Source organism: Capsicum annuum, unplaced genomic scaffold (genome assembly GCF_002878395.1).
Source record: "Capsicum annuum cultivar UCD-10X-F1 unplaced genomic scaffold, UCD10Xv1.1 ctg2447, whole genome shotgun sequence".
Lineage (NCBI taxonomy): Eukaryota > Viridiplantae > Streptophyta > Magnoliopsida > Solanales > Solanaceae > Capsicum > Capsicum annuum.
Window position 1 is genome coordinate 716,416 of NW_025830638.1, and position 15,139 is coordinate 731,554.

The window sequence follows — 15,139 nt, forward strand, 5'->3', positions numbered from 1 at the left end:
TCACGAGTATATGTATTTGCCTCGAGAGAATCTTGCCAATTGGAAAAATCCAATGGTACAGGAATAGCAAGAGCCAAAAATTCTGCATTCAATGGCCTCTTTGAAAGTGAATTAGCTCCCAAATTCTTTGTAGATAATTGTGAAGTCGAACGGAATTAATTTCATCAATAATCTTTGCTGCTCATTAGTGGTGATACGCTGAGAAAGGAAATACTTGAGGCTGTAATGATCTGTTTGGACATAAAAATGATGGCCCAAAAGGTAGTGTTTCCATTTCTGCAAAGCTAAAACAAGAGCAAGCAATTCCTGGTCATAAGTAGACTTCAAATGACTGGAAAAAGAAAGTCCCTTACTAAAATACGCAATAGGATGGTCATTCTGAAGAAGAATAACCCCTATTTCTTCTGAAGAAGCACCACATTCCACTACAAATGGTTGAGTGAAATCTGGAAGTCGTAGTACCGGAACAATTGTTAAAGCTTGCATGAGAAGTTTGAAAACATTTTCAGCAGAGGGTGACCATTGAAAAGCATTTTTCTTGGTAAGTTTAGTGAGTGGTCGAGCAAACAGTTCATAACCCTTCACAAATCCGTGATAATAACCTGTTAACCCAAGAAAGCCACATAACTTCTTCACATTAGTTGGTACTGGCCACTCCAAGACTACTTGAATTTTTTCCTGATCTACACAACCCCAGTTTCGGAAATCACATGACCCAAAAAAGAAATGTGAATTTGTCCAAATAAGCATTTAGAAGTTTTGGTATAGAAATGATTGTCTCTAAGAAGTTGGAAAGCAAGTTGCAAGTGATTGATATGCTGTTCAAAGTCTGACTGTATACCAAGATGTCATCAAAGAAAACGAGAATAAATTTGCGCAGATGTGGTCCGAGCAAATCATTCATAGCACTCTAGAATGTAGAAGGGGCATTAGTGAGACCAAAGGGCATAACAATGAATTCATAATGGCCAGAGTGCATACGAAACACAATTTTATGAATATCTGCAGGATTGACACGTCTGGTGGTAACCAGAACGCAAATCAATCTTTGAAAAAACAGTTGCTCCGTGCAATTCATCAAGAAGCTCATCAATATTAGGGATTGGATACTTATCTGGAACTGTGATTTGGTTGAGACCTCTATAATCAATACACATACGCCATGTGTTGTCCTTTTTCTTGACGAGAAGTACAGGACTAGCAAATGGACTTGTACTCGGCCTTATAAAACCCTGGAGTAATTCTCAAACACTTGCTTTTCAATTTCTGATTTTTAAAAGTAAGGATAGCGATAAGGACGGATGTTGGGTGGTTTTGAGTTAGGAATCAAAGGGATAGAGTGGGTGTGATGGCGAAAAGGTGGTAGAGCAATGGGTTCTTCAAAAATTGATTCAAACTTGTGAAGCAAATTTTGAATATCATTGGGTAAAGATTTACCTGAGGTGTCATCCTCTTTGGAGAAATACTGGAAAGCAACTGGTTCATTTGATATGTGTGGAAACCCTGAAACTTATATTGCTTGCCATTTAAATTAAAAATTAAAAACATCTCATTCCAGTTAGCTTGGACTGTATTTAAAGATGCAAGCCACTTAATTCCAAGCACCAAATTTGCCCCTCCAATAGAGAAAGGATAGAAATCTTGGTCAATAGTTAATCCAGGGAATTTCACAACCAGATTTTGGCATAGACGGTTGCAACGTATGATTTCTCCATTGCTGATTTGGACTCTAAAATGCGGCACAACTTGAACCAGCAACTGTAATTCTTTAACAATTTTTTCAGATATAAAATTGTGGGATGATCCACTATCAACCAAAAGCAGAACCTTGCGTCCATTTAAAGTCTCTTGAAGTTTCATTGTTGTGCCTGTCGTATTCCCTAAAAAGGCGTGGAATGAAATTTCAGCAAGGTCATTTGTACTTGAATCCCTATCAATAATGTCATTTGGCATTTGTTCCACTAATTCATTCCCTTCAATGTTGTCGTTTGTCTCCATAAGAGTGAGAGATGCTGTCTTGCAATGGTGACCCGGTGCACATTTCTCATTACACCTAAAACAAAGTCCTTTGGCAATGCGATTCTGTTTTCTATATCCCAAACACGATTCTATATCCCAAACACCATTCTGTCAGTTGGTTGCCTACTGATTGATGGATGGCTTCACGTGTAGAACCAACTTGGGTTGTGTTGGATCGTGACATATTTTGCCATTGAGAACCTTTATACCCACGATTGGCACCCATTTTTTGCTCAAATTCCCCTGCAAGGCTCATGGCTTTATACACTATTCTAGGCTTGTGAATTCTCACATCTGCTTTAAGTTCTTCTTTAAGTCCAGTATGAAACATCCCCAAAAGACAATGTTCTGGCCAATTCTTGACTCTGGCAGATCGTTTAGCAAATTCTTGGCGATATTCTTGTACTGTGCCCAATTGTCGAATGCTGCATAAATGTTCATCTGGATTCTGAAATTCTGCAGGACCATAGTTCTCTTATAAAGCTTTTACAAGGTCCTCTCAATACAATAGTGTACACTCACTGTTAATCCACGCAAAGTGATCAAGCGCATTACCCTCCAAATACATGTCTGCAATATTCACCTTTAGATCATCATGTGTTTGATAATACCAAAAATATTTTTCAGCCTTCAAAATCCAGCCACGGGGGTCTCCTTCAAATCGAGGAAATTTCATTTTTGTGTGTGGCCGATGAGATGGATTCTTTAACCACCAAGGCATATCCACATCAACATCAACATCCTCGTCCCAAGAAGACCTTCTGGTGTCACGAGGACCTCTATTATATTCTGGACCCTTTTCCTTGGTGGATGTAACAGGATTAACATCAGTTTGAGTACCACTGGTTTGTCCCTTCACTGCTGCATCTAATGCTTCCAAACGTGATGTTATTAACATTAACTGCTGGACAATTTGACTATTGGATGGTTCATTTGGCTGGTTTGTGACTAGTTGTGACGGTGGTTCGTTAAAAGATCGTGTAGATACCATTCTGGATCTTTCTTCTCTGATACCAAAATGATAGAAACTAAGATGAAGAAGAGAATGAATTGAAAATTTACTGGTTAAATAAAGTGCAAGGATCTTAAACACTGCATTAACCAACAAGTATGTCCGTATGGAGTGGACAAATCTCCAGATACAAATTAATAATATTGCTTCTCTGTTATTGAATTCTGCAGATACATATATTTATACTAAACATAAAGATAACACCTGGACAGATGTTACAGCTGTAGTTGACTGCTAATAACTTTTATAGATAACTACTTATATATCTTATCCTATCTGAAACTAACTAAGATTATTTCCACTTGCTTGTCTGGATTTATCTCCACTAGCTTGTCTGGATTTTCTTCTAGAGTAGGTCCGTAAAGGAGCAATCGTATCACCAAGCTTCAACTCCGCATTAGACATATACCGTTGTAGAGAATCTTCCAAAATAACTTGGCTTCTCCACAAACTACATTTTTTTTTTGATCTAGTGAAAAGTTTCGTCAATAATAACAAAACCAATTGGGTCGTACACAGGTGATATACCAAGAGAGGAGAAACCTACAAAATATGGTTCCCTCCAAAAGACACCAATCCTCTATCCAAACAGACACTACATGGGTGCACCAAAAGAATAAGGGCTCAGAGGCTACTACTTAATTGAGCAAAACTCGTCTCCACCGTTTCAAAAGCTCTCCTATTTCTCTGATTCTCTCTTTCCAAATGACCCACATTAACCTTCCGTTTGGCTATGAGAATTTTTATGCTTTCCCGATTTTTTTTTCACTTTATATGCTAAATACAACTCCAAGTTGATGTTTGGCCATGAGAATTCCAATGTATTTGGAAAAGTGAAAAACACGAAAAAGTTGTTTTCACTTTTTTCCATCTTCCTTCTCTCACAAAAATTCAAAAACAACTCCAATTATATTCATGGACAATCACAACTATAACTCCAACTTAAACTCTAACTCCAACTTCAAAAATTTTAGTTTTCATGGCCTAGACGCCCACTAAAACAAGAGGAGTAACATTCCAAGCATTGTGTCTTCTTGTCCTAGCTCCAGTCTTCCTGATGAACATCAACTTTTTCACGGATTCACGTCCTCATCCGCCTCCTTACAAATGAAACACTAACTAATGCAGACAACCTTTCATTTCCTATGATTCTCCACCGTCAACATTGCTCTAGTAGCTAACAATGTGAAGAAGTGCACTTTCGTTGGCACTTAGGAATCCAGATCAAAGCATGCGTAAATGTAACCTCTGCCTTAACTAGAAGCTTCTCATATAAGAACTTAGCTGTGAACTAATTGTTATTCCTCAACTCCCTACTCGAAGCATCGGGCTTGTCAACTGGCTCGCATTTCTTTGAAGTAAATCTAGCAACATTTGAAATTGAGTCACCTCCCAATCCTGGGAACTTCACAAACAACACTAAGTCATCAGTATTAATCTAAAGGTCGAAGATGCTTTAAAATCGTTTGATCAAAAAGAAAAAACGGAAAAAAGCTCTAAAGTACATTGGGGCTTTAGGAGCAAACCGCAAATAAAGCGTAGGTTTTAATTTAAAAAATATGCAAAGGGAGAAGCAATGTAAATATATATTTTTAGTCCGAGACTAATAAATATAAGCATGCATGACAATTATATGAACAAAGAAGTTGAAAAAAATTACGATAAATTGAAATATGAATTGTTTAGTGTCGCCTCTTCAGAAGAGGCTCAATGGCAAAGAAAAGTATGCCTTAGAATCCCGATGATGACACTGAAACACAAATTAAGCGAGGTGAAGCTCTCAACACGTTTTGAGCCTCGCTTCAGGGCTTAAGCACACCTTTCACAACAGTATTAAAAATGTCTATAAAAAGAAGAATCATACAGAAATATTTCTCCAATCTGCTCAAATGAATTTTCTATTCTTTGAAAAGCCCTCCTATTGTGTATCTATATTTTCCACGTGATCTCTAGGGAAACAACTTGTCACACTTGTACTTCTCCGGTTTCCTTCTAAATTTTCATCCTCACACTTATAGCTTATTAACTCGAGCTTAAAAGCAAATGTAATTTCTGGTGCGTAAAATTTGAGGTTTATTTTTTGTGCTAATTTTATTGCTATTTTTGTTGGAAATAGCTAATTGTTCGAAATGATTTCCAGCATTGGAAGTATCTAGAAGTTATTTGGCAAAACGCAGAGCTTAGGAAGAGATGTTTGTGGCTTCTCAACATGTGCAAAGTGCTACATTTTTCCAAGCAATTGAGCAAATTGTCACGAAGTTTAGGAGGAAAATGAAAAACAGGCACCTTTCAGTAGGCCCATCATAAAAGAACTTGATTTACTGTTCATACTAGGACTGACTTCATATGTTTATCAAAACTACTTTGGTTAACAATCATGTTTCAATAAAAAATACATTTGCTTTGCATTCAATTTTGCCAATTCAAGAGAATGACAGACTGAACCTTGCATGATTTATGGAATTTGGATTTGGTTGATCAGACATAATGTCATGAGCTTGATTCTTTGCCATGGCATATGCACTGACAAAAACACCCTCGTGTGTTCCACTTGTCTTTACTCCAGTTCACAGCAAGTGATGTTCCATCTTCATCATTGGATATAGCTGTCACAACTTCCATCGTCTGTGAAGACACTTTTGGGCTTTCACCATAATAGACTAACTATCCTTTTATACACATGATAAACTCCAAGTACTTACAAAACAATGAAACATAATATGTTTGTTCATTTGCAAATAATGTTGAGTTATTGAGGTCTCTTCTTTCAGTGAACTGCACTTCTTTATCCAGCAAAGGAGGGCTGTACACTTCGCATGGCTTTCTGGAGCAGGTATCTACCATGGTGACCTAAAATTCGGAGCACAACATAGGTATGTTTACTGCCTGTTGCTTATTCCTTTACTTCTATTGTTTGTTTCAATCCGGAGTTTTTTCATTTCATGGCCTTGACATTCAAATTTTATTTTAAACTTTAGAGGTCTATACATATTCTTTAAAAATATTTTCTACAATTGTTGGATACTTCACGTGTAGTTTGCCAAACGTTGATGAAAACTTTGTGGAAAACAAAGCTCTTCTGGATTACTCTAAATTCTCTGAAGGAGGTGAAGGAGTTAAACCTAGCTCTCTGGCTATATCCGAGTTTCATTTCCTACTTCTCATTGGTAACAAGATTAAGGTGTGTTAGTGGTATTTCCAATGACTTCTTTCCTGTGTCTACTTTTTAACCTTTTTATGTATCAATTCGTTGTAGCAGTTCTTAAAGTTTGAATTATTGTACATGTATGCCTATGTCTGTCTGCAATATATGGTTTGGGGTTTGCTATGCTCAAATAAGAGACTGGAATTGTATGAAATATTTTTCTTTGATTGCATATAGTATAATTACGTACCAAAAAGGGATAGATGGCATGAAAGCAGTAATTATGATGTACGTATAGTACATTACTTACCAAAAAGGGATAGATGGCATGAAAGCAGCAATTATGATGTACGTAGGGATAGATGGCATGAAAGCAGTAATTATGATGTATGCATATACTCTTCCATTTTCGAGTTTTTATCTCTTTGGAAATTCTTTAGTGTGTATACCAATTGTATATGTGTTAGCCCCATAATGTTCTAACGTAAAGTTTAGCTGCTGTTTCACTAAGTTTCATGATTTCATGATATGAAACAAATATTGGTTCATTGCACATGAAGAAACTATGATGTTTTCGTTCATCAGAAAAGGGCAACTGATGCAAATTCTTAACCTTAAACAAGATTTTTTGGAAGTCCTAGACCTAATAAGGCTAGCAATCTATCCTTAAATTTCTCATCTGCAGGGGAGTACCGCTGGCGTATATCAGAGCAATCAAGGATATGTATGATGGAGCGAAAACTAAGGTGAGGACGGCGGGAGGAGACTCAGAACATTTCACGGTCCGGACAGGGTTGCATTAGGGATCTACTCTTAGTCCCTTTTTGTTTGCAGTGGTGATGGATGTGTTGACGCAGCGTATTCAAGGGGAGGTGCCGTGGTGTATGCTTTTTGCAGACGATGTAGTTCTGATAGATGAGACTCGAGGGGTGTGAGTGACAAATTAGAGGTGTGGAGGCAAACCCTTGAGTCTAAAGGGTTCAGGGTGAGCAGAAGCAAGACAGAGTATGTGGAATGCAAGTTTAATGACGTGAGGCGGGAGAATGAGGTAGTAGTGAAGCTGGAATCACAGGAGGTAGGTAAGAGAGAGAGTTTCAAGTATCTCGGGTCCGTGATCCAGAGTAACGGTGAGATTGACGAGGATGTCTCGCACCGTATTGGGGCGGGATGGATGAAGTGGAAGCTCGCGTCGGGGGTGCTGTGTGATAAGAAGGTGCCGCCTAAGCTTAAAGGCAAATTCTACAGGGCGGTAGTCCGTCCGGCCATGTTGTATGGAGCGGAGTGTTGGCCAGTTAAGAACTCCCACATCCAAAAGATGAGGGTGACAGAAATGCGGATGTTGCGCTGGATGTGTGGGCTGACTAGAGGGGATAGAGTTCGGAATGAGAACATCCGGGAGAAGGTTGGTGTGACACCAGTGGAGTGCAAGATGCGGGAAGCCCGATTGAGATGGTTCGGACACGTGAAGAGGAGGGGCATGGATGCCCCGGTTCGTAGGTGTGAGAGGCTAGCGTTGGATGGTTTTAAGCGGGGTAGGGGTAGGCCGAAGAAGTACTGGGGTGAGGTGATTAGGCGAGACATGGAGCAGTTACAGCTCACCGAGGACATGACCCTAGATAGGAAGGTCTGGAGGACGCGAATCAGGGCAGAGGACTAGGGCCAGTCTGAGTCACTAGTGTAGGGAACTACTTGGTGGGGGTTTATTCCTGTTAGGAGTCCGTGTCCCATGTTTTATTATGAATCTGTGTGTTTTCCTCTGTTTTATATTACTTATGGGTGCCGTATTTATGTTATGTAATCTTGTAACCTTGTGCTGTGCTTTACTATGTGTTTGTGTGGTACCGCGTGTCTTGATCCGGGGGTCTATCGGAAACAACCTTTCTACTTCTTCAGAGGTAGAGGTATGGACTGCGTACATCCTACCCCCCACCAGACCCCACCAGGTGGGAATACACTGGGTTTGTTGTTGTTGTTACGCTGCTATTTTGTCACTGCCGATATTCATAGCCAAGTTTGTCTTTAACTTTTAGGTTCATCTACTGTGCATTAATCCTAAGTTGACATCAAAGATTCCATTTATGTTTTTGGATGAAGTAAGATAATATCATTGAAAAGTCATCAGCAAGATGCCAAAATTACAGAAGATGAAAAGTGTGTTAGCTCCAAAACAGAAGACTACAATGTTAGCCCCAATACATGAGTGCCTATGCTAGAACCAGGGAGCTAACAAGGTCCAAAAAATTGTCAACACTATTTACTAAAAAAGGGCAGCCCAGTGCACTGAAGCTCCCGCTAACTTGGATAAGAAAATTCCAACTGAATGAAATAACTGGACACCTACCCTTTAGTGAGAGTGTGTTGGCGTTGATATTCCATCAAAACAGTAAAAATCCTATTTTTTTCTCTTCAAACTATCTTCTTTCTTCTGCCGTTATCCACTCAATTTTATTATTTAGGAAAAACATATTTCATGGTTAATTTGTTCTGCACGACCACTGTGTATGTTGTTTTTCTATTGACTAGAAATCTATAAAAATGAGGGGAATGTGATTGCTTTGCATCATTAATCCAATATTTTGCTATATTAATCTGGTACTGCATTGTTAAATACATGGATGAACATGACTGATGACAGTTAGCAAAACAACAATATAGGACAAGGGAAACCTGAATGTCCAATAATTGACCAGAACACTTGGTTCTGAAGAATTGATGTTTCATCGTTGAATACCTTGTATAGTTATGCTGTAGTTTACGTCTTGTAGGTGGTGAACAGGATAAGTGAACAAATAGTAGGAGAACTTTATTTTGATCAGACACCTGATGCAGTTTCAAGAGGTATTATTGGCTTATGTAGTGATGCCTCAGCTGGGTTGTTTTATGCATATGACCAAAATTCTATCTTCCAGGTGCGGTAATAGTCGTTGTCTTGAATCTTATGTGATGTGGTTGTACGATTATATTTCTGCTTCAGGTTCTGAAATCGACCATCTGAATTTAGGTATCCGTAAATGATGAAGGCCACGATATGTGGAAAGTGTACTTGAACTTGAAAGAATATGCTGCAGCTTTGGCTAGTTGTCGTGATGCTATGCAGAGAGACCAAGTTTATCTGGTTCAGGTCATGGCTGATTTGAACTTATTCTTTTCCACTGGGATATATGATGCCTTTTATGCTTTTTTTCTTTTTTGCTTTTTCATCATATACCTCATGATATGCAGGCTGAAACTGCTTTTGTTGCCAAGGAGTTCCTCAGAGCTGCATCATTCTATGCAAAAGTAATTAGTCTACTTATTTATTTAGTTACTTCCATCTCGTGGTTTCCATTTCTTTATTAGTTGTTTCTTTGTACCTTCCTAAACTTGATACTTGTCAACCAGCCACATGCCTCGTGAAGAAAGTGATCCTTGTTTGCCATTTTCAAATTTTGTAGCGACCAGCAAAAAGTGTATTTTTCACAATCTTCTGTAGCAGTCAAAGTCGATGTCTACTCTATTCTACAAATACCACTAGAATTTTTTTTCCTGATAAATGAAAATACTTTCATCTATCTTGCTCCTAGGGAAACCCCGTGAAGAACCCTCCGTAGAAGGTCAGCTTCAGATAGTCCATAACACTTTCAGTTGTATCAATTTGATTATCTTCTTGAAAACTAATGTTATCTGCATTAAAATCTTCCTTAACATTTTCAGTAGTATCAATTTGATTATCATAATATTTCCTGTAAAACTACGTCTGTGCATTAAAATTCTGTCCCTTGGGCCTAGATATTGCTTGACGATAAATTGACATACAAGGTGTTAATGCAACTTTCCTTTCATGTCCTTTTCTTTTCTTTACTTCTGTTTGACATACCAGGCTTGCTAAGTAATCTGTATTTATTCCTGGAACTGGAGACCTCTCTAATGAAAGGAAATGAATGTTGCAGATTAACTATGTATTATCTTTTGAAGAGATCTCGTTGAAGTTCATTAGCATAGGGGAACAGGTATGACTTTCCTTATGGTGATGCAAGAAAAGATTTTCTTTTTTCACTTACTGGAAATATGAAAAGGTGAAATTCATCTTAGTTCAATCGTCTTGCTGTTGAAAGAGAAAATCATCTTGTTTATTCGAAGCAATGATCTGTAGTAGTCTGTAAGAACTAAGAAAATTCATCTTGTTCTTATCTAAAAAGGAATTTATTAGCCTGTAAGAACTAAGAAGCTTGTGTTAGAACTTAAATATTTCATATTTGGAGTCCGTTGCAGGTGACTCATTATAGGATATTGTATTTGGTCTTGAGTTACATGAAATTATTGCTTATGAAACCTTGACATATCATACTGAAGTTTTATAATACGTGTGAAAGTATGAGAAGAATATTATTGAATTGTTATATCTATATTATTACATTGAGACCCTATTTATAGACACTATATTTCAATCCTTTTCCTAATAGGACACTGCATTGCAATCCTTTTTCAAGTAGGATTATATATGCTATTCCTACTCATATTCTAACACTCCTCCTTAAGCTGGTGCATAGAAGACATATGTACCAAGCTTGTTATGGATGTAACTAATACGAGGATCGATGATGGACTTGGTGAAGATATCTCCAAGAAAACTGATAAGGACTGCGTTGGACGTCTGGGAGACAACCAACAACAACAACAAACCCAGTGTATTCCCACCTAGTGGGGTCTGGGGAGGGTAAAATGTACGCAGTCCATACCTCTACCTCTAAAGAAGTAGAAAGGCTGTTTCCGATAGACCCCCGGCTCAAGTCACGAGATACCACACAAACTCATAGTAAAGCATAGGACTAGATTACATAACATAAATACGGCACCCATAAGTATTAGAAAACAGAGGAAAGCACACAAATTCGTAATAAAACATGGAACACGGAATCATAACAAGAATAACAAGAATAAAACCCCCACCAAGTAAATCCCTACACTAGCGACCCAAACCGACCCTATTCTTCTGCCCTAATTCGCGTCCTCCAGACCTTCCTATCTAGGATCATGTCTTCGGTGACGTCTGGGAGACCTCAACTGAAATGGAACAAATTGAAAAAGTGATTCGAAAAGTAGTAAACATCGCCGAAAAGTTAATGTGTCACTGGAAAATTACCGGAAACTGGTATAAAATATAAGGGTCATCTTGAAATCAAGAGATGAGTAGATCTTGAACAAGATAGTCACCGAAGAACTGGCCGGAACGTACTCACGCGCCGGATTATTAGATTTGATGGCTGAAAAGTAGTCACCATTTGAGAAAAAATTATATGGTAGGGTCGGAATGATGACACGATCCTACTGAGGAACAGAATGGAGTCTGAATGATGACACAACCCTACTGAAAAATAGAAATTTTATGGGTAGGGTCGGAATGACGACACGACCCTGAAAAAGAGATTATATAAGTAGGGCCGGAATGACAACATGATCCTATTGAAAAGGAGAACTTATATGGGTAGGGTTGGAATGATGACACTACCCTACACTAGTGTTGTAAAAGGCGAGCGCCTCTTCACTAATGGCGAATGGCGAGCCTATGTCGCCTCTTCAGTCCATGGCGTGGCGAAAATCAAAAGGCGACGCCTTTGCGAGAAAGGTGACGCCTTTTAATTGTTTTTTTAAAAATTAGGGTTTTAGGTATATAAGCTAATTTTAGGGTTTATTTACACATTTTAACACTACCAACTTACAGATTGGTGACTGCGGTTGCGACCATTCATCTCACATGTTTGATTTCGACGACCGGCGACGAACTCCGGTGACTTTTGAAACTCCGGTAAGCAATGATTTCTATTTTTTTCTTCTTAATCCAGCGAGCGACTGGATATGCCTATTGGTATTGTTATTTTTTTTCTTCCTCTTTTTATCTTCTCTTTCTTCTATTTTCCGGCGGCCGACATCATCTGTAACAGTGAACTTGTGACATGCTCACATGCACTATTATAGTGTTCCTGTTATAACCAGTGGTAATATTAATATACTTATTATTATTTTTTTTTAATGTACTTATTATATTAATATACTTAACCAGTGATAATATTAATATACTTCTTTTTTTTAATAACTTATTATGTAATTTTTTTTTAATAACTTATGTAGATTGTGGAATTAACATAGCATGATGGTAATATTAATATACTAATTAAATTATTTGATGATTAACAACTTTCAATTTCAATGGCGCCCAATCTACTAGTAGCAAACAAAAGGACATAGGATGGAATTATTGTACACAAGGACCGACAAAAGATGCGGTGATTTGTAATTTTTGTCGACGTACCATGAATGGCGGCATTACTCGATTCAAACAACACTTGATAAGATATTGAATTGTTGAGTCATTTAAGTTCTAGACTTTTAGTATCTTTATACTATATATTTTTATTTCTTGACTTGAAATATTTCCTAATATATTAGTGTTCTTAAAATTTTGATCATTTATATATTATTTTAATTTTTTATATCAATTGTTGCCGTACATTCAAAAGGCGCTCGCCTTGCCGCTCGCTTCGCCGCGTGGCGAGACGGGGCCTTGTCGCCTCTTGTTGTCTTTCGCCGTCCAAAACATTGCCCTACACAAATCAGATCCGAGGATTCACCATAAAGACGCATGGAACTATGCAAATCATATCTAAGGAGTCACCGAAAAGACGCACGGTGCTATGTAACTCAGATATGAGAAAGTAGTTCGAAAAGATGCACGGTACTATGCAAATTAGATATGGGAAAGTAGGGAAAAAAAGTGTGGTAGCCTAACTTTTGCTCATTGGTCGAACGGGCGGCATATATGGGTCGTAGCCGCTTGTCGGCATCGGAAGCTCTTTGATTCTCTACCAAGATCGTAGAGGCTCTGATACCATCTTGATAATTGTCGGTGATAATAATATCGTCAACATAAACCACCAAATAAATACACAGATTTGGTTCAAAATGGTGATAAAATACTGAGTGATCAGTAGTAATCAGCTCCACTACGAATCATGCCAAACTCCTGAATCACTGTGCTAAACTTTCCGAAACAGGCTCGAGGGAACTGTTTCAAATCATAGAGTAATTTGCGGAATCGACATACAGGGCTACTAGACTCCCCTTGAGTAACAAAACTAGTTGGTTGCTCCATATAGACTTCTTCCTCAAGATCACCATGCAGAAAAGCATTCTTAATTTCCAACTGATAAAGAGGCCTATGACGAATGGCGACCATAGAGAGAAAAAGACGAACCGATGCTATTTTATCCACGGGAGAGAAAATGTTACTATAATCAAGCCCAAATATCTGTGTATATCCTTTGGCAACAAGGCGAGCTTTCAGCCGATCAACCTGACCATCTGGATCAACTTTGATTGTATAAACCCAACGACAACCAACAGTAGATTTACCTGCAGGAAGGGAAACAAGCTCCCAAGTATCACTAGTATGTAAAGAAGACATCTCATCAATCATAGCTTGTTTTCATCCTGAATGGGAAAGTGCTTTACCTGTAGTCTTAGGGATGGAAATAGAGGACAAAGATGATACGAAAGCATAATGGGGTGATGACAAACGATGACAACTCAAGAAAGTATAATGTGGGTTAGCATTACGAGTGAATCTTATACTTTTTTGAAGTGCAATTGATTGGCTAGAAGGAGGCAGGTCCGCAAGCGTCAGGCGCATGACATGAATCATCTAGGACTGATGCTGAACGTGGGTGGCGGTGATAAGTCAAAAGTGGTGGCACTGTAGCTGGAGATGGAGAAGTAACTGTAAATTCCTCAGAGATTGGTGTGGGTAAAACTGGAGGTATGGGTAAAACCTCCGAGATATTAAGATGATCAGAAGATGTATAGTAATGTTGAGATTCAAAGAATGTGACATCAACGGACATAAGGTAGCGACCCAGATCAGGTGAATAACATCGATACCTTTTTTGAACTCAAGGTAGCGACCCAGATCAGGTGAATAGCATCGATACCCTTTTTGAACTCGAGAGTAACCAAGGAAGACATTTGCTGGGTCTAAGTTATGAACAAAACATGTGCGCCCAAAAACACAAGGGAGGATAGAGTAGATATGTGACTGAGAAAATAGTATGGAATGGGGAACCTGATTCTGGATCGAAGATGATGGCATTCTATTAATGAGATAGCAAGATACGAGGATTGCATTGCCCTAAAAATGCAACGGAACATGGGATTCAATGAGAAGAGTGCGGGCAGTCTCAATGAAATGCCTATTTTTCCTTTCTCCTATACCGTTCTGCTGAGGGTTGTATGGACATGATGTCTGGTGAATGATTCCTTGGTGAGTCATAAACTCCTGAAACTGGGAGGATAAGTATTCTAAGGCATTATCACTACGAAAAGCACTAATAGAAACACCAAATTGATTTTGTATTTCAGCACATAAACCTTTGAATATAGACAATAACTTGGAATGATCTTTCATCAAGTAAACCCAAGTACATCTTGAAAAATCATCGACAAAAGTGACAAAGTAACGAAATCCTAAGGGTGAACTGACTCTACTAGGACCCCAAATATTAGAATGAACTAATGAGAAAATACTCTGAGTGACTCTCAATACTACGTGAAAATGTAGCACGGGTGTGTTTCCCATGTTGACACCACTCACAATCTAATGTGGATAGACTAGACAAACTACGCACCATCTTTTGTAGCTTGGATAGACTCAGATGTCCTAAACGTTTGTGAATAAGGTCGGGAGGATCTATAGCGGAGCATGCTGTAAAGGAATTTAAAGAGGTAAGATGGTAAAGGCCCTCTGATTCATGTCCTATGCCAATTGTCTGTCCCCTTTTGCGGTCTTGCATTAGAAAAGAATCATAAAAAAAGTTATACTACAATCAAGGGCACGTGTCAAAACTAATAGATGCAAGATTAAAAGGACAACCAGGGATATAAAGAACAGAGTCTAGAGTGGCAGAAGATACGGGTTTGTCTTGTCCAGCTCC

The 15,139-nt window shown here is 38.5% G+C and overlaps 1 protein-coding gene across 1 annotated transcript in view; it reads left to right on the forward strand.

The window, feature by feature from the left end:
• LOC107873438 (vacuolar sorting protein 18) overlaps positions 1-15,139 on the forward strand; it is a 71,024-nt gene that overhangs the window by 12,932 nt on the left and 42,953 nt on the right. The window contains 6 exon segments of the mRNA XM_047402575.1: positions 5,803-5,904; positions 6,068-6,212; positions 8,942-9,085; positions 9,178-9,297; positions 9,399-9,455; positions 10,106-10,165. Of these exon segments, the coding sequence (XP_047258531.1) occupies positions 5,803-5,904; positions 6,068-6,212; positions 8,942-9,085; positions 9,178-9,297; positions 9,399-9,455; positions 10,106-10,165 (628 nt within the window).